The sequence below is a fragment of the Symsagittifera roscoffensis genome, chromosome 3, assembly GCF_963678635.1.
Source record: "Symsagittifera roscoffensis chromosome 3, txSymRosc1.1, whole genome shotgun sequence".
NCBI lineage: Eukaryota > Metazoa > Xenacoelomorpha > Acoela > Convolutidae > Symsagittifera > Symsagittifera roscoffensis.
The window spans coordinates 13091921-13117575 of NC_087064.1; the positions used below are offsets into that span (position 1 = coordinate 13091921).

Consider the following 25655-nt stretch of genomic DNA (forward strand, 5'->3'; position numbering starts at 1 on the left):
CCCTATCTGAAATTACTCTATGAGTACAGTACATAGTACATAACTCAATATGTGACACTTTTGCACCACATATGAACTCTTAAGTTTATTGTGTACAGAAACGCATCTTTGAGAAATTTTAAATCAAACGACAAATACCTCTTCAAAAACATGATTCGATCCATGACAATCCATTTAAGCAAAAATAGTATGCTGGTTAATTGAGTAAGATATTGAGGCCAACTACTTCATCGAGTTTACTAAAAAAAACAGTTAAAAAAACTGCATGCAGTTCTTATGAGAAAAATTGTAATCGGACGTTTCACACAGCAAAAATGTTCAAATTGAGTAATAATTTGATATTTTAAGGGGCAATGTCAAGTGGCACTTTATGATCTGAGCCAAAGGCAAGTTACTAGTTATGAAGTACCTCTGATGTATTTTAGGGCAACATCAGACAAAGAAGGCAAAAGTAAGTAATGAGTTAGACACAGTCTTTACTGCCCATAGTGGAGTTGCGCCGTGCGCGACTTAATCATGAATCGCTGTCGTCGGCAACATTTTGAAAACAAAGTGTTGAGGCTAAACCAATCGGATGTAGTCATTAAAACCACCTGTACCAACTAGTAACCAATACTTATACCCCCGATAAATGACTAACTGAAAGATTAAGCGAAAACAATTTTCGTCTTAAATAGAAAATAGTTAACAAGAACCATTTGATCTATCAAAGAAATTATCACAACTGAAAACTACTGCTTCCAAACTGCCTAGAGGGATGTCCTGATTTTGAAAAAAAAAATTAGGGGTCTAGGCGTGTTGTTGCAGATGAACTCAAGCTTCGGATATGGTAATCTTAGTTTTTACAGTTTTTCGGCTGTTTCAATTTTATTTCAAGTTTTCGGGTATTTGCGCTATCGCAAATTTGCGCGGTACTTTTTTAAAGACTATTGCTATCATTTGCAATTCTTGATAAACAATGTAAAGCCGCTTTCTGAGTCCTTAATCAGATAGATTTATTGCCTATACAAAGAAAAAAGTGTGAAAAATGTTTAAAATAGCGTTTTACTTAGCATCTGAAAGGAAGCGTACGTCTTAGTCATTGTTTAAAATGTTTTTCGCTTACAGAGGGTTTTCATAATTTACATTTCCTGCAAGTAAATTTACCTGAAGCAACTAAATTTAGTCGACCGACACATTGCTCTATTTGTTTATTTGCAAATACGTCTAATTCAGCTTACCCGCACCGGAGTTCCATGGATAATAATCGATTATATTGGAAAAATGTTGTCTGAAATGTTGTCATTATAATCCATTATAATCCATTATAATCCATTATTGTGGCAAATTTAGACCACGTAATCGATTATGTGGTCATTATAATCGATTTTTTTGAAAAATAAAAATCCATTATAATCCATTATAATCCATTTTTTTCTTCAATATAATCGATTATTTTGTCAAGAAAATCCATTATAATCCATTTTAATTCGTTAATTAAGGCTATTCTATTTTTAGTTCTTTCTATGTCTGGACAAACAAAAAAGACTTTTTAAAAGTTTTACAGGATGCATAATTCAATCCCCCCAGTAAAGTAGAATTCAAATCTTATGATTATAACAAGTCTTCTTTGTTTGCGAACACCATTTACCATAATAGCTGCCAGCCCCGACCAAAAAATTCTAGTAACAATTTTTTGATTAACGTCCCAGGGTAAAGTTCTGGGTTTAATATAACCGTTCCAGGTCTGGGTAATGGGTAATTTAAACGTTCCAGGGCATGTTGAAATAATATAAATATAATAATTAGTCATATTTTGTCATGTTTAGGTCTAATTGCGTTTTAAAGTCAATTTGAGGTCGCACAATTTCAAAACTTTTTTTTCGAAAATTTCAAAAAAAAAATTGTGAAAAAAAAATTAGGAAAATATATATTGAATTTAATTTATTCCATACTAAGCACCTGACATTGGTAACAGTTTCCCTGAAAATTTGAAAGAAGAAATTTGCCATTATAATCAATTATAATGGATTATAATCGATTAAAAATGGATTATTTTGCTTTAAAAACAAATTATATTCTCTTTCAAAAATAATCGATTATAATCCATTATAATCGATTATAATCGATTATATTGGGATTATGTTGCTTAGAAAAATAGTATCATTATAATCCATTTTTAATCGATTATAATCGATTATTATCGAAATTTATTGAGACAGACCACGAAAATTCAATATAATCGATTATTATCCATGGAACTCCGGTGCGGGTAACTACTGAAAACTTACCTTCTTTGGAATTCAAAGTTTTGGCCTTCAAATTAGAACGAATTACTTCAAAAACTGTGTTAAAGTGCAATTATTTATTCTGGGAAGAGAATAGATTATAAAACTTGCAAATCTGTTCTAGTTTTGTGACTAACAGCGCCATGAATCTGGTTTGTGCTGACTTAATTTGAGTTTATCCAACCCTTCAAGTCTTGTGAAATCAAATCACAAAAGTTAAAACGTTGAAAAAAAAACGACCAGAGAAAAAAAGTTCATTGAAGCATCAATTAGGCACTTTCAGAAAAAATTCGGGAAAAACAATGGGACAAAACTATCCGATACTCCATAAACGTACACCCGGGTTGACCTCCATAGACCAAAAATGCTAATCATAGAATTCCATAAACTAGGTCTATGAAAAAATACTATTCATACATACTTCATGCTTTGAGCTAGAATGGTGCCATAGAATTATCAAAGAACTTTTTATTGTTTTGGCATAAAAGTCGGTGTATGGTACTAAATAAAAAAGAATTTTTTTTGTCAAAAAATGCTAATCATACAATTTCCATATATGAAAATTGTATGAATAGCATTTTTTTGATGGCAACAACAGAAATGTTTCCCAGTAATTTTGAAATTGCCATAAAATTTTTTTGGATTTTTTTTTTCAACCGCAAATTAATTTTGTACTCAAGCGAGCAATTCTCAAAAAAAATGTTGCCTGCAAAATTTAACTTTTTGTTGCATAACATAGTCTTGAATACACAAAAATTAGTTTTTTTTTCAGTTTCTCTAGATGGTCTTTTCAAAAACACTAGAAAATTTTATTTCTGCTGTATGGTATGTTTATGTATGCTGTGATCAATGTCTGATAATTTAAAAACTCAAACTTTGAAAATAATCTTTTCTGGAAATTTTTGCCAAAACGTAAGAGTTTCGTTTTTCTAAATAAGTTTTTTCAAAAACGCTAAAAACTCTTATTTCTGTTGTATGGCATGTTTATGTATGCCCTGACCAATGTCTGATAATATGAGTCTTTCAGTATCTGATATGTGTATGAAAGCTCTTGTTTGAGTTAATATGGTTTTCGTCAATTGTGTTCGGCCACCAACACATCCCAAAAATTTTGAGAAATTAAGTTTTTAAAATTATAAAAAATATTTTTGTTAATGGGAAAATGCTAGTCATACAATTTCCATATATGAAAATCTACTAATCATAGATTTTTCATGCAAATTGTTTACTTATGGAATTAAAATTGCATGACTAGCATTTTTAGTAAACCCGGGCATCGGGTGGTAATGTTTTTAGGAATGTGATTGCTTTTACCCCTACCTTATAAGTATTTTATTTTGATGTAATATCTAAATACTTTTTGAAAATAAACTATGACACTTTGATTTCAATATTGGAGGTTCTATACAAAAATCTGGAAAGTCTGGACACAAAGTCGCGACTTGGTTCGCGCCGCTTCCGGATTTAAGACCCAGATTGCATAGTCGCGCCGAAGGTTTGAGTCTGGAAAGTCTTTAAATAGTTTTGCTCCGTGGGTTGGGAAAGTTGCACCGCATCCGGATTCCGGCACAAACTGCGAAGTCGCATCCAGATTTTGAGTCTAGAAATCTGGATATAAAATTGATCCGTGGGTTGCGAAAGTCGCGCCGAGGGGACATCGCATCCGGATCCAGACACAAATGGCATAGTCTCGCCGAGAGTTTGAGTCTGGAAAGTCTGAACATGAGTCGCAATAGTCGGGCCGTAGGTCGCGCCGCGGGTTGCTAAAGTCTGGTCATACAAAATCTTGGTCACAAGAGATTGGACTTGAAGTCGCGAAAGTCTGGAAAACGAGTGAAAAATGGCTCAGACTTTTGGAGCAACTCTACAGTTTGAGTCTAGATCCGGGCGCGCGTGACCTGTACAGTCTCGACTTGAAACTGAAACCTTGAAACGGTTTGTTGAAGACCCGTATCATTTCAATTCTTTAAAAGCGTTCCTAATTTTATCTCAGCAGACCGGAGTTCATGACGTGGATTTCGAAACTACTGCGAAAAATAAGAAATTGAAACTAGCAGTAAGGATCGAAACACTAGTCCGAAAAGCATATTCACTAAACACTCATGACTATAAAAATACAAAAATGACAGAGATTTTAATGATGATTCTAACACCTCAATTACAAACAATAGCAATAAAAAAGAGAGGATCACATCCTTTCTCAATCAGAGAACCAGATTTAGACTTTAGGAAACTAGTAGATAAACTAGAGCAATGCAAAAATCACTTTGAAACTAGAAGAAACAGAAAACCTAAAGCTACAATATGTAAACAACATCCAAACGACTATTTCACAGATAAAAAATATCAAGGACTCTGATACAGAATTATCCGAAAAAATCACTGAAGTTTTGAACATCTACGAGAAAAACCCAAACTTTAAAGGCAAACCATCTTTCAAAAAATTGTGTAATTATTGTCGACGATGCGGACACAGCATTGCTGAATGCAGACAAAAACCAAAATAAACCAAAAAAATGTAGAGAACCTAACAAATCATTTTATCAATACATGAAGAAAGATAAAAAATTACCCAACAAAAACTTTTATAGTAATAACAGTTCAGGAAAACCACTTGCAAATAACGCAAATTACTCCAGACAACAATCACCCTATAATACAAATTATGGAGGACAATCACCATACCAAAGAAATTCATGAAATTTCTCGTCAAACAGGTATAGTCGATCACATAGTCGAAATAGTCAGTATCGAAATAACTATTCAAGATCAAATTCAAACCAACCTGAATTTTTGTTATTAACATTTCTCAATCAAATTCTAGGGATAGAAATTATACAAACAATCGAAATCCTAGATATCAAAATAATCGATCTTGCGATTAATCTAACAACAGATCAAAATATAATAATTATCAAAATAGATCACGCGACAATTCACAGAACAGAAATTCAAGCTATAACAATAGACAAAGGAACTACTCTCAATCACCTCATAGGAATAACACAGGTTAACAAAATTCACCACAAAATTATAGGAGTAGTACACCTAAACATCAAAGATAAATAAATCAAGTACAATCGACTGAGGAAACTCAACCAGACCCCCCTGGTATTAAAAACGACGAAAGCACAGAATCACAATTAAATCACATAAATTGCGAATCCACAGACAGTGAAAGTGAGACAGAAAACACAATTTCAATTAATATGATAAACATTGAAAATGACTATGAACCTATTATAAATGAACAACCGATATATTCTTTTATATATCAAAACCATGACCAATTTCTTTTGACCTATTATATAAGACCAGTATCAAATGGCACAAGAGAAAAATTAGAGAAAATGGTAGAAGAAATAAAAGAAGAAAAACCCACAGAATGCTCAAGCACAAATTACATTTATCAAAATATACCTAAAGAACCACAGGTACAAAACAAAAAAATTTGGACAATCCCACTTCTTTTAGAAAGTCCAAAATCCAAACAATTGCAAACACCAGACCTTGAAGTAGATTTTCTAATAGATTTTGGAGCAGAAGCAAATTTTATAAACATTGCCACTTAGAATGAAATAAAAATTATACACCCAAAATTAATACCCTTCAAAAATCAAGCAAACTAGCAACCGCACAAGGATCAACCTTAACAAATTATGGAAAAATCCAACTTTTACTCCCCACTCAAAAAATGGAACAAAACAAACTCATGAGGAAACCATTTAAACAAACCTTCCACGTCAGAGATATAAAACATATTATCATTGGAATTTGATTTATTATTAAATATATACCAATATTGATTATCTTAAATAGTAGAATTCATATGAAAGATAAATACACAAGAATGAAAAACACAGCTTTGACATTTTTTCAAAGAATAAACAAACAACTACGATTTTTCTCTAAATTTTACCCCATAAACAACCAGGATTAAAAACACCTGAAACCACTATCAAGAAATGTGTATAACTTTTCAATAAAACAAGTTCACCAATATGATAAAGAACAAAATAAACAACATCCTTTCATGTCTGACCTTGAATTCAGACCAATTAATAAATTTTTCAGAGTAACAATTTCATCTATCAAATACATGAAAGACTCAAACTCCGATATGACTTCTTTACACGTCTATAACAATTCTCCATATTAAATAACCTTACATCCAGGACTCTAAGGTTATTGTGAAACTAACGCAACAATTTCACCCACAAAATAAATAGCGTTTAGAGTAAATAATGTTTTACACTTATTAGATATATGTCAATCATCAAGTCTTGACGAAGAATTGTAAATTAATAATTTTTTGAGCAATGAAAAACGAAACACCGATTATTTCACAAAAACGCCCTATTTTAAACCGACATTTCAAATATCAAAACACAAAAATTTCTAACAATGTTTAATTTTCAACACTCTCAGATAACACAAAAAGGATTCGAACAATTAGCTGAATTATTATTAGAATACCCAAACGTTTATGCAACATAAAAATTTGATGTTGGAAAAGTAAATTCACTATTACATTTACCTCTAAAACCTGACGCAGTTTTCAGAAAAAAAACGACCAAGTAAAGTTCCAATTCACTTGCAAAATAAAGTTAACCGATTACTTGAAATACTAGAACAATATGAAATCATCTCTCCAGTAAATGAAAAGGAAAAGCCAGAATGTAACACATTTATAAGCCCCGTTATCATTTTAGCAAAAGGAGAATCATTAACAATCGTTCTAGATGCAAGATATCTCAATTAGCTAATTGATAAGTCTAAATGTAATTGGCCTATTGAACCACTTCAAGTAACTCTCACAAAAATAAACGGTAAATAATTCACAACAGCAGACATGAATAGTGCATATAATCAAATGCCACTAGATTAACAATCACCACGATTAATACAATTCGTTTTTGGAAATCAACAATACGAATTCAACAGATAATTTTATGGAATTTCCATAGTCTTACAAAAATATCATCAAATATTACTACAAGAAAACATCAAAGCAGCCCCAGATAAATCACACTTTTTTCTTACACGAGTAAAATTCCTTGGACATATCATAGAAAAAAACATTATAATTCCGTTAAAATCTCGCATAGATGCAATCCAAAAGCTCCAACCACCTTCAAATACAAAGAAAAAACAAGAAATTTTTGGAATGTAAAACTTCTTAAGTAAAAACGTATACAAAATGCAATTATTCTTAAGACCATTCTATAACATCCTTACACAACAAAATAATTCTGAATGGAAAAAAGAACAACAAAAACACTTTGAAGAAATAAAAACTCTTCTCATTGAACAATTATCAAACTCTATTCCAGATCCCAATCAACCATTCTATACCATGTACGACGCCTCAAACTTTGGCATCGGCGCAGCATTTTTACAATCTCACAATGGAACGAATAAAATGAACCTCATTTCCGCAAACTCTAGGCTTTTCCAACAAGCTGAACTTAGACTCTCTACACTTATGAGAGAATGCACAGCCATAATATGTACACTCAGTGAATACGAACTCTTGATACTTGGATCTAAACATCGAACAGTTCTATTTACAGATCATAAACGAATAATCTTTCTTTTTACACAAAAAATCAAACCCAAACCATAGAGTTTACAGATTTCAACTAATTTTAATTTCCAAACTTGCAAATATTTTGGACAGCAGGAAAAAAACCTCGCACTACCCGATACTCTCAGTAGAAATACACCACCTGAATTATTAACACGACAAACAACAGTTGAAATACCACAAAATATAAAATTTGTCCCTGCAAAAGATGAAACATCACCAAGATTACAATGCAAAAATGCAGTAAAAACTGATGTCGACCTATCACAAATAAATAATCTACAACATTTTCCACTATACCTAGATTGTCAAAATAATCATTACGAAACAGATTTATTAGGAAAATCTACATTCAAACCGATACCATATTCCTCGTGGATAAAACGCAACTCACAGCAAAAACCAGTCAAACAAAAATTATATAAAAAAGATCTATTCCCTTTAATAGAAAAAGAACATCTCATTGATAATTTTAATTTATCAGGCCCAACAAATAATGGTTCAAAATATACAATTAACCATGTTTTTAACCTTCATGACCCACTAGATACAATACCTCTATCAAAAATAGAAATTGAAAACACTTTCTACCAAAAACAGAAAAAGTAACACTCGAATTGTTACAAAAACATCAAAACCTTGACCCAGTCATCAGAAAACTAAAATCTAGGCACAAGTAGAAAACCAAGCCACTTAAAGCCGATACTACCATACTAGGAAACCAAACGCTTCTTAGATATTTCAGAAAACTTAACAACACCACTATCAATGAAAACACAGATTTCCCAGAACACCAAACAACTGATATCAAAGTAGCCTGCTTACCCTTAAGTATGATGCTTATAGCTTTTCATACCTCCCACTCTTTACACACTAAAGGACACTCAGGAGCAGAAAAAACATACTCAAATTTTATACAAACTTTTTATTTCCCAAATGAGCCAATTTGAATAAAAAAAATATGCAACGATTGCATAACATGTCAATTAAACAAACCATACCCAAACCAAAAACAAATCGCAGAAAACAAGATTTTAAGGCCCAAAGTTTAGATTTTAATCACAGATTTTCTTTTGACACAAAAGGACCAACATCACCATCCTCAGAAGGAAACTCATATATAATGGTAATAGTAGATGCATTTACACACTGCGTAGCACTTAACCCAGTACCTCATTTTAACGCTTATTATGCATATACAACACTTTATGAAGACTGGATAGCAAAATTCGGTTCACCCAACATCCTAGTCATAGACAATGGCACTGAATTTATAAACAACGAAATCATTACACTATGCCACTTATATAACATTAAACACAAACCACGTACATCTCACGAACGTTGGACTTATGGATTCGTCGAACGCATGAACCGTTTAGTACAAGAATATCTTAGATGTATCATTAATGAAAATGACACACGTTATACTGGATGTTCAACAGATGTAAAACTATTCCCACTATATTATAACTCACAATTAACAACAAACTTAGGACTATCACCCTACGAAATGTTTTTCAACAAAAAACCACAGAAACCGATAATGTTCACTGCAAGTTCTTCGAAAAATGCACACTGTTATTGCCAACCCACTAAAGAATCAATATGTTACAACCTACCACTACATACCCAAGATGAAGATCATTTTCTTGATCCACAAATTTTAAAATTAGCTTCCGGTACACACACCGAATGGATTTAAAACAGAGACAAAAAACACAATGAAATTTACACCAGAAATTAACAAAAAAAATCATTACAAAGACAAAATATTAATTCTCAAATAAACTCCAGATTTACCCCAGCTACAAGTTTAAAAACAGGAGCATATGTTTTAATTCCGAAATATACAACAAAAAAAAAGGATTTCTAAAAAATTACAACCACTCAGAAAAGGACCGTATAAAATAATTGATAAACACACAAATGTAGCATACAAACTTACAGACTTAAACATAAAAGAAATCGTTCAAGATCAAAACAAACTTTTAGCTTATTACCCGAAAGAATACGCACTTCGAGAACTTACTCAATTATATTCTTTTACAGGACTTAAATATATTCAAAATAGCTCAGAGCAAAATCAAAAAAAAAGCACTGATATGCAGCGCATCCAAAAATAATTAGATAAATAGGAAAAAGAACTTCCCAAACAGATGTCAAAAAAACGTAAACAACAAAAAGATACCTCACAGAGAGAGAAAAAATCGAAAATTAGTAGAAAAAATTATACCACAAGATCAAAAAGATAAATTTCCACATAGACAATCATCGCGACTCCGTAATCAGCCACGAAAAGATTACAAAACATTCATCCCACAATCTAAAATATTTAAGAAAGTTGAATTTCAAAAACCTCTTTAACCAAATTAACATTTTCACCTTTTGAAGATATTTCCATGAACCAAACATTTTCTCAATATTCATGCTCAAAAAGCACTTGAACTAACTAGTTCAAGATCAGCCAATCAGAAGCTTTTCCGAATCATCACCTCATTTTTAACCCGACTTCTCTAATAAATAACAAGAAAACCATGAAGACACTTGGGAGCCCTCCAAACTTCCATTTTCAAAAATTTGCCAAAATCCAACCCACTTGTCAAAAAATCAATAAATATTCCGACCACACTTAAATTTTGCCTCGAAAAATAAAAAAGAATTCGATGAAGAAATCAATTTCTAAATGCTCTTTTCTCAAAAAGTTCACAAATTTCATAACATATTTTCAAATCTTTTTTCAATTCTTTCCAATTTTTTCAAACCTTGTATAATTTTCATATCCGACATTTTAGAAATATTCTTCCTCACCCTGATAATTTTTTGCAACTTTTTCATCATTTTTTATTCCCTAACCCAAATCTACGTAAACACTTCAGGTACGATTTTTCAAATCACTACCTAAATGTTCAAACATCAATTCAGTAGGACAGATGTTTTTCTTTTTTTTATAATATTTCTCTCATTTCCGATGTCCCTGATAATGACAATATGCAAATGCATAAAAAAAGCTATTGTAACTTTCGCATTAGCAATGATACTTTTAATACTTTTTATTGAAGACTTTTACAATAAACATAAAATTTCTTCTTAAATAATTAATTTTCGAAAAATTTTTCAAAATTGCTGAACAAAAACCCCCACATCAGTCCTCACCAATAATGTCCCAAGAACCTCCAACAACACCAACAAATACACAAACAAATAATCCTCAATCATCAACACGCATCTCTTTTCAAGACAATCCATTTACATTTGAAGAAAGACACGCACGGTTATCCGAACCACTAGAGCCAGTACTTCGCCAAGCACCACTGAGCGAACCACAATACGAACCTGTTTATAAAACATAACCTCCTCTCCAACAAGACCTTAATAGAGCATGACATCAAAGTCAAAACCAAAACTTACTAGAAATAAATCGACAAATTATTCATCCAAGACAAAATAGAAATTTGCAAAACCCCAGAGTTCAATTCAACATACCTCATTCACCAACAACAAATCCTGTAAACCTTTTTAGCAGTAACCATCAAACTACCCACAGACCCCTTAACAACAGAATACATCATTTATCCCGTCATATTATTTAGGTTCAACTCCTACATCTGAACAAATCAGAGAAAACCCTTTTAATCCCCCAACCACTACAGAACGACTCCCTTATTGGGTAACACATGTTTTTCCTCAAGTCGAATCAAATTTAGTAAATGATCCAATAGACGTTTCATCTGACACATCTTTATCACTACCTGAAATTTGTTCACTTCCTTCAACCCCTTCATTAACTCCAATTTCACAAACCTCTTTCATTTAAAATTTTCCTACAAATCTCGACGCCAGATATAGAGAAAATTCAACAAATAACATACAACTACGATCAAGTTGGAATACAATTGTAGCACCTCTTCCATTATTTGGACAACATCAGGAAAGTCACAGATCACACAACTGGGCACTAAATAGATTAAAATATCGACACGACATTCACAAAGATATTCAAGACCATAATATACAAATACTTACACAAGACAACTTGACGCTAAAATTTGAAATCACAGTAAATTAAATAATATAATTCATCATCCCTTACAAATAATGACTGCATATAATCAAATGCCACTAGATGAACAATCAGCACGATTAACACAATTCGTTTTTGGAAATCAACAATAAGAACTCAACAGATTATTTTATGGAATTTCCATAGGACCAGCAGGATTTTCAGTATTAATGAGTAAATTTTTTAGACCACTAATACTCAATAAAATGCAATCACATATTTAGACGATGTTTTTATGCAATCACAAACAAAAGACGAAATGTTCATTGTCTTACAAAAATATCATCAAATATTACTACAAGAAAACATCAAAGCAGCCCCAGATAAATCACACTTTTTTCTAATACGACTAAAATTCCTTGGACATATAATAGAAAGAAACACTATAATTCCGTTAAAATCTCGCATAGATGCAATCCAAAAGCTCCAACCACCTTCAAATAAAAAGAAAATACAAGAATTTCTTGGAATGTTAAATTTCTTAAGTAAAAACGTGCAAAATACAAAATGCAATTATTCTTAAGACCATTCTATAACATCCTTAGACAACAAAATAATTCTGAATGGACAACAGAACACCAAAACGCTTCGAAGAAATAAAAACTCTTCTCATTGAACAAATATCAAACACTATTCCAGATCCCAATCAACCATTCTATACCATGTGCGACGCCTCAAACTTTGGCATCGGCGCAGCATTTTTACAAACTCACAATGGAACGAATTAAATAAACATCATTTCCGCAAACTCTAGGCTTTTCACACACGCTAAATTTAGACTCTCTACACTTATGACAGAATGCACAGCCATAATATATACACTCAGTGAATATGAATTTTCGATACTTGGATCTAAACATCAAACAATTCCATTTACAGATCATAAACCAATAATTTTTCTTTTTACACAATAAATCAAACCCAAACCATAGAGTTTACAGATTTCAACTAATTTTATTTTTCAAACTTGCATATAATTTGGACAGCAGGAAAAAACATCAAACTATCCGATACCCTCAGTAGAAATACAACACCTGAATTATTAACACGAAAAACAACAATTGAAATACCACAAAATATAAAAATTTTTCCTTGCAAAAGATGAAATATCACCAAGATTATAATGCAAATATGCAGTAAAAACTGATGTACACCAATCACAAATAAATAATCTACAACATTTTCCACTATACCTAGATTGTCAAAATAATCATTACAAAATAATTTTATTAGGAAAATCTACTTTCAAACCGATACCATACACCTCATGGATAAAAAACAACCCACTGCAAAAACCAGTCCAACAAAAACTATATAAAAAAGATCTATTCCCTCTAATAGAAAAAGAAATTCTCACTGATAATATTAATTTATCAGGCCCACCAAATAATGATTCAAAATAAACAATCAAACATGTTTTTACCCTTCATGACCCACTAGATACAATACCTCTATCAAAAATGGAAATTGAAACCGATACTACCATACTAGGAAACAAAACCCTTATGAGATATTTCAGAAAATTTAACAAGACCACTATCAATGAAAACACAGATATCCTAGAATACCAAACAACTGATATCAAAGTACCCTGCTTACCCTTAAGTATGATGCTTATAGCTTTTCATACCTCCCACTCGTTACATACTAAAGGACACTCAGGAGCAGAAAAAAAATTCTCAAACTTTATACAAAATTTTTATTTCCCAAATGAACCAATTTGGATAAAAAAATATTTGCAACGATTGCATAACATGTCAATTAAACAAATCATACCCAAACTAAAAACAAATCTCAGAATAACAAGATTTTAAGGCCCAAAGTTTATATTTTAATCACAGATTTTCTTTTGACACAAAAGGACCAATATCACCATCCTCAGAAGGAAACTCATAAATAATGGTAATAGTAGATGCATTTACACACTGCGTAGCACTTAACCCAGTACCTCATTGTAACGCTTATTATGCATATACAATACTTTATGAACACTGGATAGCAAAATTTGGTTTACCCAAAATCCTAGTCACAGACAATGGCACTGAATTTATAAACAACGAAATCATTACACTATGCCACTTATTAAACATTAAACACAAACCACGTACATCTCATGCACGTTGGACTAATGGATTAGTCGAACGCATGAACCGTTCACTACAAGAATATCTTAGATGTATCATTAATGAAAATGACACACGATATACTGAATGGTCAACAGATATAAAACTATTCCCACTATATTATAACTCACAATAAACAACAACCTTAGGACTATCACCCTACGAAATGTTTTCCAACGAAAAAACCAAGGAAACCGATAATGTTCACAGCAAATTCTTCAAAAAATGCACACTGTTGTTACCAACCCACTAAAGAATCAATATGTTACAATCTACCACTACATACCCACGATGAAGATCACTTTCATCATCCACAAATTTTAAAATTAGCTTCCGGTACACACACCGAATGGATTTAAAACAGAGACAAAAAACACAATGAAATTTACCAGAAATTAACAAAAAAATCATTACAAAGACAAAATATTAATTCCCAAATAAATTCCAGATTTACCCCAGCTACAAGTTTAAAAACAGGAGCATATGTTTTAATTCCGAAATATACAACAAAAAAAGGATTTCTAAAAAATTACAACCACTCAGAAAAGGACCGTATAAAATAATTGATAAACACACTAATGTAGCATGCAAACTTACAGACTTAAACATAAAAGAAATCGTTCAAGATCGAAACAACCTTTTACCTTATTACCCGAAAGAGTACGCACTTCGAGAACTTACTCAATTATACTCTTTTACAGGACTTAAATATATTCAAAATAGCATAGAGCAAAATCAATATCAAAGCACTGATATGCAGCGCATCCAAAAACAATTAGATAAAAAGGAAAAAGAACTTCCCAATTAGATGTCAAAAACATTAAACAACAAAAAGATAATATTTAAGAAAGTTGAATTTCAAAAACCACCTTAATTTAATTAACATTTTCACCTCTTGAAGATAGTTCCATGGACCGAACTTTTTCTAAAATTTCATGCTTAAAAAGCACTTGAACAAACTAGTTCAAAATCAGCCAATCTGAAGCTTTTCCAAATCATCACCTCATTTTTAACCCGAATTCTCTAGCTGACAAATAACCACCCTCAAGCCAACCTCTAAGTATAACTAAAAGACATCCAGATCAAAATTAAGCAAACTGCTAATCATTGTCACCTGAAATAAACAAAGTTTCAATAATACAACCCTCCCCTATCAAGTAGTACAAAGATCAACAATATTGTCCCAACTTAGACTTCAAAAACCTCTCAGGCAAAAAAATAAATTAGCCTACAGAACAAAATGAACATGATCATTTAGCTTAAAGTACGAATATCTCTCAGATACCCCAACCATCCAATAAATAACAGCAAAACCAAGAAGACACTTAGGAGCCCTCCAAACTTCCCCTTTTCAAAAACTTGCCGAAATCCAACCCACTTGTCAAAAAATCAATAAATATTCCGACCACACTTAAATTTTGCCTCGAAAAATAAAAAAGAATTCGATGAAGAAATCAATTTCTAAATGCTCTTTTCTCAAAAAGTTCACAAATTTCATAACATATTTTCAAATCTTTTTTCAATTCTTTCCAATTTTTTCAAACCTTGTATAATTTTCATATCCGACATTTTAGAAATATTCTTCCTCACCCTGATAATTTTTTGCAACTTTTTCATCATTTTTTATTCCCTAACCCAAATCTACGTAAACATTTCAGGTACGATTTTTCAAATCACTACCTAAATGTTCAAACATCAATTCAGTAGGACAGATGTTTTTCTTTTTTTATAATATTTCTCTCATTTCCGATGTCCCTGATAATGACAATATGCAAATGCATAAAAAAAGCTATTGTAACTTTCGCATTAGCAATGATACTTTTAATACTTTTTATTGAAGACTTTTACAATAAACATAAAATTTCTTCTTAAATAATTAATTTTCGAAAATTTTTTCAAATTTGCTGAACAAAAACCCCCACATCAGTCCTCACCAATAATGTCCCAAGAACCTCCAACAACACCAACAAATACACAAACAAATAATCCTCAATCATCAACACGCATCTCTTTTCAAGACAATCCATTTACATTTGAAGAAAGACACGCACGGTTATCCGAACCACTAGAGCCAGTACTTCGCCAAGCACCACTGAGCGAACCACAATACGAACCTGTTTATAAAATATAACCTCCTCTCCAACAAGACCTTAATAGAGCATGACATCAAAGTCAAAACCAAAACACACTAGAAATAAATCGACAAAGTATTCATCCAAGACAAAATAGAAATTTGCAAAACCCCAGAGTTCAATTCAACATACCTCATTCACCAACAACAAATCCTGTAAATCTTTCTAGCAGTAAAAATCAAAGTACCCACAGACCCCTTAACAACAAAATACATCAACTATTCCATCAGATTAATTAGGTTCAACTCCTACATCTGAACAAATCAGAGAAAACCCTTTTAATCCCCCAACCACTACAGAACAACTCCCTTATTGGGTAACACATGTTTTTCCTCAAGGCGAATCAAATTTAGTAAATGATCCAATAGTCGTTTCATCTGACACATCCTTATCACTACCTGAAACTCTTTCACTTCGTTCAACCCTTCGTTAACTCCAATTTCACAAACCCCTTTCCTTTCAAATTTTCCTACAAATCTCGACGCCAGGTATAGAGAAAACTCAACAAATAACATACAAGTACGATTAGGTTGAAATACAATTGTAACACCTCTTCCATTATTTGGACAATATCAGGAAAGTCACAGATCACACAATGGGCACTAAATAGATTAGAATATCGACACGACTTTCACAAAGATATTCATGACCATAATAGACAAACACTTACACAAGACAACTTGACGCTAAAATTTGAAATCACAGTAAATTAAATAACATAATTCATCATCCTTTACCCCTAGTCCCTCCAAATATAACAGCTCAATCTTTACCTCCTCCGTTTATAACCACAGAAATAATCTACAAATACGATAGATACACAAAAAAGACAATTGGACATATCACCTTTTAAAATCCTTATTCAGGACTATCGTACAAGTGTATCTTTTAAAGATACTAATTTTTCAGACTTTTTTTTCATTTTTTCAAAACCAGATCCCAACAATCCTTCACCTCGAACAGAACCCCAGGATTTCGACGCCAGATATAGAGAAAACTCAACCAATAACATACAAGCACGATTAGGTTGGAATACAATTGTAGCACCTCTTTCATTATTTGGACAATATCAAGAAAGTCACATTTCACACAATGGGCACTAAATAGATTAGAATATTGACACGACTTTCACAAAGATATTCAAAACCATAATAGACAAACACTTAAACAGACAACTTGACGCTAAAATTCGAAATCACAGTAAATTAAATAATATAATTCATCATTCTTTACCCCTAGCCCCTCCAAATATCACAGCTCAATCTTTAACTCCTTCGTTTATAACCACAGAAATAATCTACAAATACGATAGATACATAAAAAAGACAATTGGACATATCACCTTTTAAAATCCATATTCAGGACTATCGTACACGTGTATCTTTTAAAGATACTAATTTTTCAGACTCTTTTCTTTTTAATTTTTTCAAAACCAGATCACAACAATCCTTCCCCTCGAACAGAACCCCAGGATTTACTAGTCACACACTATGACTGTGAAGAAAATGAACAAAAAATATTACATAAAATGCAATAAATCAAGTCACTCAATGTGAATCCGAACCATAATCAATCGAAACAACAACTGTAATAGCAACACTTTACTCAAAATCACGAGATACAACACTAACAGGATACAAATTCACAGCCACATTTTCCGAAAAGAAAATACATTGTTCCCAAGTTTCAAACGGAATCGAAAACAGATTAGACCATGAATCTTTCTACCAAAGTAACATCAGTAGAGCATTGCATCTCAGTCCCGACGATTGCAAAAGCGAACATGAAAGATTAAAAAACACATCAAATAAAGGCAAAATTAGAAAATTAGTAAACTTCCAAGTTTTTCCAGACTCCGCACATCAAGCTGAACTTGAAAAATACCAAGGTCATATAAGCTTAGATAACAAATTCCCATTTCACGGAAATTCCTTTCAAATTTTCCTACAAATCTCGACGCCAGATATAGAGAAAACTTAACAAATAACATACAAGTACGATTAGGTTGGAATACAATTGTAGCACCTCTTCCATTATTTGGACAATATCAGGAAAGTCACAGATCACACAATGGGCACTAAATAGATTAGAATATCGACACGACATTCACAAAGATATTCAAGAATTGATATTTAAAAAATGGAAACCACCCATTGGAAAAAACAACCCCTCAAATTGTAAAAGATACTAAAAAATAATGTTTTTTGATTGGAAAATACAACTTGAAAAAGTACAACTAACACGTGATTTAAAAGATGACACTATAATTTATCAAGGAATAAGACTCCCTTGCAAAAACTACCAAGGCTATTGCGATCCTTTTACACGCACACAAACAAAAATCGTTTGGTTCCCCGAAGATAGCTGTACCACATTTCACCTAAAAATTTCACCTAAAAATACCACAAAAATACACATTAGAATAATAAAATTTCACCAAAAATATTTCATTGAATCAATTCCGTTTGAAGATGTAAAACCCTGATCAACTTAGACATAACAATTATAAATTTAGAAACATCCATAATAAAGAAAATAAATTGACACGTTTCCAAACATACCCAGAAACGGAACTAGCATGTAAGTACACCAAGCCACTTTACAAAACACAATATTCAGAAATTCTTGTCGAATACGATACAAAGACGGTTTTGACATGAATACAGGAAAATTGTTAATACATCCAATGGCTACATCTCACTCAACCACTGACGAAACTCATAAGTCCCAGTGAAATTTCAAAAGAACACAGGAAGAATTGGTGGAAAATTAAAATCACAAGACACAGACAGTACACGTTTACAAGAATTATCACTTATGAACAACGCTCATTTTGACGCAATCCACTATGACATACACTTAGACATGGAATTAAACTACACAATAAGTAGAATTTTTCAAGAAATGTCTTTGACAGAGCTTGAAACACTCCATCAATAATGCGAACTTGAACGCACGCAGATATTTCAATCACTTGTACTAGCAGTACTTAAACTCCCTTGTCCAGGATTTTTATTGTCAGGAAACAGATCAAATTTTAATGTCTACGAAGGAAACGTATTTTGGTATTACACTTGTACCAAAAAAGTATCATCTTTATATGTTTTTGAAGATAAAAGATGCTATAAAAGAAGCCCAACATTCTACAAAAACAAAAAACATTTTTTTTAATAAACTCTCCCGCAGAACTTATTATTGGGATACAACAGTCCCATGTGGATCAGAAAACAGCCACAATTTAGTACAATTAAACCCTCACGAAGATAAATACTATCTTCTCACTCCTTATCCTCCACTAATGCAACCACTCAAAAAATTTTCACCAGGAAGCATTAGAGCTATTGCACGTAACCCTAATATTGACTTACAATCATTTGGTATATATTCTAAATCCGACATCCAACATCACATTCGAACACAACAATTTCAAGAACTATTCACAAAAATGGACACAATACAACGACAATCCATAGATCAAAAGCTACGCAAACTTGCAGAAACAGTAGGTTTTTCAGACATATACCCACAAGATTATAGCGGATATTTTAAAGAGATAAAAGATTACATTTACTTATAAGGCAAAAATACAGACCACAAGATATATCTTAGAAAGTTTTGTTATTCTTAGAAAGATTGACTATATTATACGCAATGTTTAATTTCCTTGAATTTTTTTCTCTCTCTTAAAAGAATCTACAATGCATGCGCTATACACACACAAGTAAACAGACAAGCAAGCGTAGCACGCATAGATTTCTAGGTTTTTCGGAATATTCTCAACATCAATCAATAATATTCTTTTAGACGCTCGAATAAGAGAATATAATACCAAACTATCAACAACACCAAACACATATGACGAATCACGAAACAATCCAAATACAACGCCCACAGCACCACAATTGCAAAACCTCAACCATAACCACCCTCTATCATTAGTACCACGAAATTTCACAAATATCGCCCTAACAGATCTCGTAACTTCAAGATCAAATTATCCACAAAGCCCAATTCAACACATAATAACCCAACAAACAACGCAACATGGAATACACATACGAACAAATTATAGAACAACCACATACCACTAATTTTCGTTCTCAGAACAACCATTTTCTTAGCCCACGATGAGCCGCCAAGTTGGATCCCTCCATCGATCAATTTCCCACCCAGCCAACCTCCAGAACAGTCTCCCCATCATCCCACTTTTTGCTTTCCCCCACCTCAGTCACCTCATCATAACACTTCATCCAGCATGGAATCAGATACTAATTCCAACACCACAGTATATAACACTATCCCCCAATTTAACAACTCCGATATCAAAACACCCGACGAATATGACAACTCTGAACCCAGTCCATCTTCATTTTCCCAACCTCCCTTTCAACCCATCCATTCCCAAGTCAAAATTGAACCAATTTCCCCTCCTTCGCCCATTTCATATGTTACACCCACATATTCCCCTTTAACCAGTGAGCCATCCGATAACAACCGCCAAGATAACACACAAATATCACATGAACTTGATAACTTCATAACACTACAACAACAAGTACAACACCCTCAAACACTAACCATTCACCAACACTCACGATCTATAACATCGTCCAACCCATCAACCCCAACCCCCTCTTCAAATTATACACCTTCCCAAAATCCGATTTCCTCATCTACCCATTATCTAGTATCAACCGCGCTTATAGAACCTTTAAAAGAAAATTCTCAAATACCCCATTCCCATCTAACCCAGGAACATCCACCACATTTTTCAATCATCCACTTCATACTAATACCAAAGAATTCCTCCAAATCTGTCTACCTTTTTTCCTTCATTATACGTACTTCCATTCAGACCCCAATGATGAAAAACCCAATTATGTTAACGAACATGTTTTACACCCTACATTTACATGGAAATCTTATTACCACCGACTTTACTAACCCACAATCACTACCACTATATAACAAATCTAATGATAATGAAGTATGTAGCACCCAACTCTATCTCTTAACAACAGCACTAACCCCAAAACAATTTACGCAAATAGGCTACAGACAATCACTAACCAAATTCACAGCACCTAAAGCTATTGATTATTCTATATATTATTACGACCATAACATCATTCGACCTAATGAAGACCTCTTTCTAAATAATGACCCATTTGCTAACCCCCAACTAACTGAAGAATTTTTCATCAAGATTCCATACACCTTCACTTTCAACTTCTTAATAAAAAAAAAGACAACGTTATCTCAGCAGCACTACAAAATATTCATGCTTATGATTCATACTTTAACAAGTTTAACCACTTTTCACTAAACTTTCATTCCCTCACACCCAAAGAACGTGATTTGCACTGTTCACACGAAGTCATGTTACGAACTAAGCAAACACATACATACACTTACAACAAATTCATTCAACACCATTACACCCTCAATACACCAGCACGACAACCTCGCCACCGATATCAATATATTAACTCTAAATACACATCACCATTTTTTCTTAACTTCACCTGTTGTAATAAAGACACTAACTTAAAAGGCACCCTCCGAAAATATGATCCTATCACCCAGATGTAGATCTTCTGTCCCCTAACCAAATTCCTGAATGTAGACGAATCCCGCCCACTAATTATCCCTCACGAATTCCTCCAGCCCGTTGAAGTCCCAATTCTAGAATTTATATAAAACACTCGCTATAAATACAAACTATATAATCTTATTCAAAACACAGAGTATGTACAATCACCTAACACTGAAGAGCACTACATTATTAAAGCACTCGAATTGCTTTAGCCACTTCTGCAAACTAAACACATCATTCGTTTGCTAGCTAAACTACTAACCTCATCTGATATCATCCACGACGTTTTCCCCCATGGCTTCTTCACCGACGATTAGGTAATATGAACTCAATATTTCACTAATAAATTCAAACAACACTAACTTAACCATAATTGTTCAATGTTTTCCTTTTTTTTCATAGGCACAAACATCAATCATCTACAAAACAAAAAACAAACTGAAAAACAGAAATTTTTTATCAATTAATAAATTTCTATTAACCTATCAAATAATTAAAGCAATAATTCTCCCGTACGGAGCAGTAAATTAATACATATATTCTTCTCTCCAAAGGAGTACATATTCATACAATTCAAAATAAATTAATGATTTCAACCCCCAAATTAAGCAGTAAACTTCATAATTTTCAGCTAGTAACTTAATAACAATTGTTCATAAGTTGCAGATAGCAGTACTAACTTTTTTACAGACGCTTCTTTGTATACTCTCGCCTATAAATTCTATCCAAATTCGTTTTGCTCGCCTACAAAGAATTGTTTAAAATAATGAATTTAAGTTTCAATTTTCACTGATAACAACTCTAACAAGCTTTAACACGTTTCAAACTTTCCTTTAACCCGGTATGAAAGTTTTTATATTAAAATCCAAACTAACCAACGCAAGCTTACTAAACACCATAAACCACAACCTAACAGCATGACCAAGAAAAGAAAACCCACGGTACCTAAACTGGATTAACACCAGCTTAGAACTAGATGAATTATTCTTTTGAAGACTACTTTTAAGTCTGAACACAAAAGAACAAAACACTAAAAAGTCGAAAGACAAACCCAAAACAAACAATTTGATTTTTGAGAAAAAGTCATAACTAAGAAAACAAAAGAAAACACTAGTGATAAAAAATAGCATGAAAGGATGAACTAAAACAGGACCCTCTAAAAAGAGAGCACGAAATTATACCCTCAATTCTGGCCTGACCCACCAGAAGAGGACGTCCTGAGCATGCTCTATAGCCGGCCTCACCCACCGTGCTACATCCACGCTTTGTGGCACCCACGACACTTTTTTTGTTTTTGACGGGAGTTACTAAAGTGTGAGTAGCTCTTTAAAATAACCGAACTAAATAAAAACGCTTTTGCGATAAAAACTAATACAATGCAATATATACATAATATACAGCCCAAAGACGAGCAGCAAGGAACTTGACAACCCAATCACACTCCAACTACGGAATGGCAAAACCCACCTGACATGCTGCCTACAATCACTACACTCAATGGATTCGAAGTACGACTTGGCATCGCAGCAAAGGAAACCCATTACAAACAGAACAATGGCAATCTCGATGTTCAAGTATACGTACAGATCCAAGTCACCAGGCACTGCATTCAAAGACGAATTACATGCCGTTCCCAGACAAGATTGAGAATAACAATGTTCCTATCTACCAGATTAACACTCATCACAATTGATCAGAATCATGATACGATCTCCCGAAACGATCGTGATGACAACTCTTCTTGCAAACCAGAAAAAAACATATGCTCGCAACCTCTAAAGAAAAACACCACCATCCATCCTCCACTACAATAACGAACATTGGGAAACTTATACTCTCTAGACCCTGGATGGGTGGAACCAGATCTAAACTAGTATTTATTATTGGTTATTATTATGATATTTTATAAAATATTAAATACTAACCAATCATACTCCATCAAACTAACAACTTATTTATTTGTAAAGTGTTGAAACTACTTGTAGTTTCAACACCAGAACAATTTGAGTTAAACTTAGAATACAGTTGTTCTCATTCTGGAACTAACTCGCGTAAACCGGTGTATACTAGATCTATTGAGACTAGGAGATATAAGAGTAAGATTAAGATCTGTATTAGACTAAGAAGTTGCAAGAATCTATCCGGCCGAAAATAAGATATCGTTACGGGCAGACGGTGTTCCCTATCTGAAATCACTCTATAAGTACAGTACATAGTACATAACTCAATATGTGACACTTTTGCACCACATATGAACTTTTAAGTTTATTGTGTACAGAAACGCATCTTTAAATCAGAAATTGTAAATCAAACGACAAATACCTCTGCTATTAATTGAGTAAGATATTGAGGCCAACTACTTCATCGAGTTTACTATAAAAAAAACAGTTAAAAAAACTGCATGCAGCTCTGATGAGAACTTTTTCTTGTTTTGGCATAAAAGTCGGTGTATGGTACTAAATAAAAAAGAAATTTTTTTGTCAAAAATGCTAATCATACAATTTCCATATATGAAAATTGTATAAATAGCATTTTTTGATGGCGACAACAGAAATGTTTCCCAGTAATTTTGAAATTGCCATAAAATTTTTTTGGATTTTTTTTTCAACCGCAAAAAATTTTTGTACTCAATCGAGCAATTCTCAAAAAAAATGTTGCCTGCAAAAATTAATTTTTTTGTTGCATAACATAGTCTTGAATACACAAAAATTAGTTTTTTTTTCAGTTTCTCTAGATGGTCTTTTCAAAAACACCATTTTTTTCCTGCTGTATGGCATGTTTATGTATGCTGTGATCAATGTCTGATAATTTACAAACTCAAACTTTGAAAATAATCTTTTCTGGAAATTTTTGCCAAAAGTTAAGAGTTTCGTTTCTCTAAATAAGGTTTTTCAAAAACGCTAAAAACTCTTATTTCTGTTGTATGGCATGTTTATGTATGCCCTGACCAATGTCTGATAATATGAGTCTTTCAGTATATGATTTGTGTATGAAAGCTCTTATACAATACAGGTCGTTTCCAGTGCAGTATAAATGCAAGAGTATCAAATCTTTGGTGACTCTAGTTTTGAGTTAATACGGTTTTTGTCAATTGTGTTTGGCCACCAACACATCCCAAAAATTTTGAGAAATTAAGTTTTTAAAATTATAAATTATAATTTTTGTTTACGGGAAAATGCTAGTCATACAATTTCCATATATGAAAAAATACTAATCATAGACTTTTCATGCAAATTTTTTACTTATGGAATTAAAATTGCATGACTAGCATTTTTAGTAAACCCGGGCATCGGGTGGTGATGTTTTTAGGAATGTGATTGCTTTTACCCCTACCTTACAAGTATTTTTATTTTGATGCAATAGTCGGGCCGTAAGTCGCGCCGCGGGTCGCGAAAGTCTGATCATACAAAAACTTGGTCACAAGAGATTGGACTTGAAGTCGCGAAAGTCTGGAAAACGAGTGAAAAATGGCTCAGACTTTTGGAGAAACTCTGCAGTTTGAGTCTAGATCCGGGCGCGCGAGACCTATACAGTCTCGACTTGAATCTGAAACCTTGAAACGGTTTGTTGAAGACCCGTCTCATTTCATTTTTTTAAAAGCGTTCCTAATTTTATCTCAGCAGACCGGAGTTCATGACGTGGATTTTGAAACTACTGCGAAAAATTCTTTCCCATACTAAAAATTAAAAAAAAGAATTGTCAAATGAGATGTCATATGAAAGCCGCCTTTTCAATTTTGATTTAAATGACATCAAAAAAACTTCAGAAAAGTAGTCCCAGTGACGCAAAAAAACCGGTTCTAATTTGTTTTTTATTTTAATTTGGTTTCAGAAAAGATTAATTATTAAAGAGTAGTATTGTAAACTTCAATTAAGGTTTTCAATTGG

General features: G+C 32.8%; 1 protein-coding gene across 1 annotated transcript in view; it reads left to right on the plus strand.

Annotated features, from left to right (window-relative positions):
- The first annotated feature begins 2258 nt into the window (after positions 1–2258).
- Positions 2259–25655, plus strand: part of LOC134841573 (uncharacterized) — a 52063-nt gene continuing 28666 nt past the window's right edge. The window contains exon 1 of the mRNA XM_063857604.1: positions 2259–2419. Coding sequence (XP_063713674.1) covers positions 2411–2419 — 9 coding nt within the window. The 5' untranslated portion in view covers positions 2259–2410. The remainder of the gene's footprint in view (positions 2420–25655) is intronic.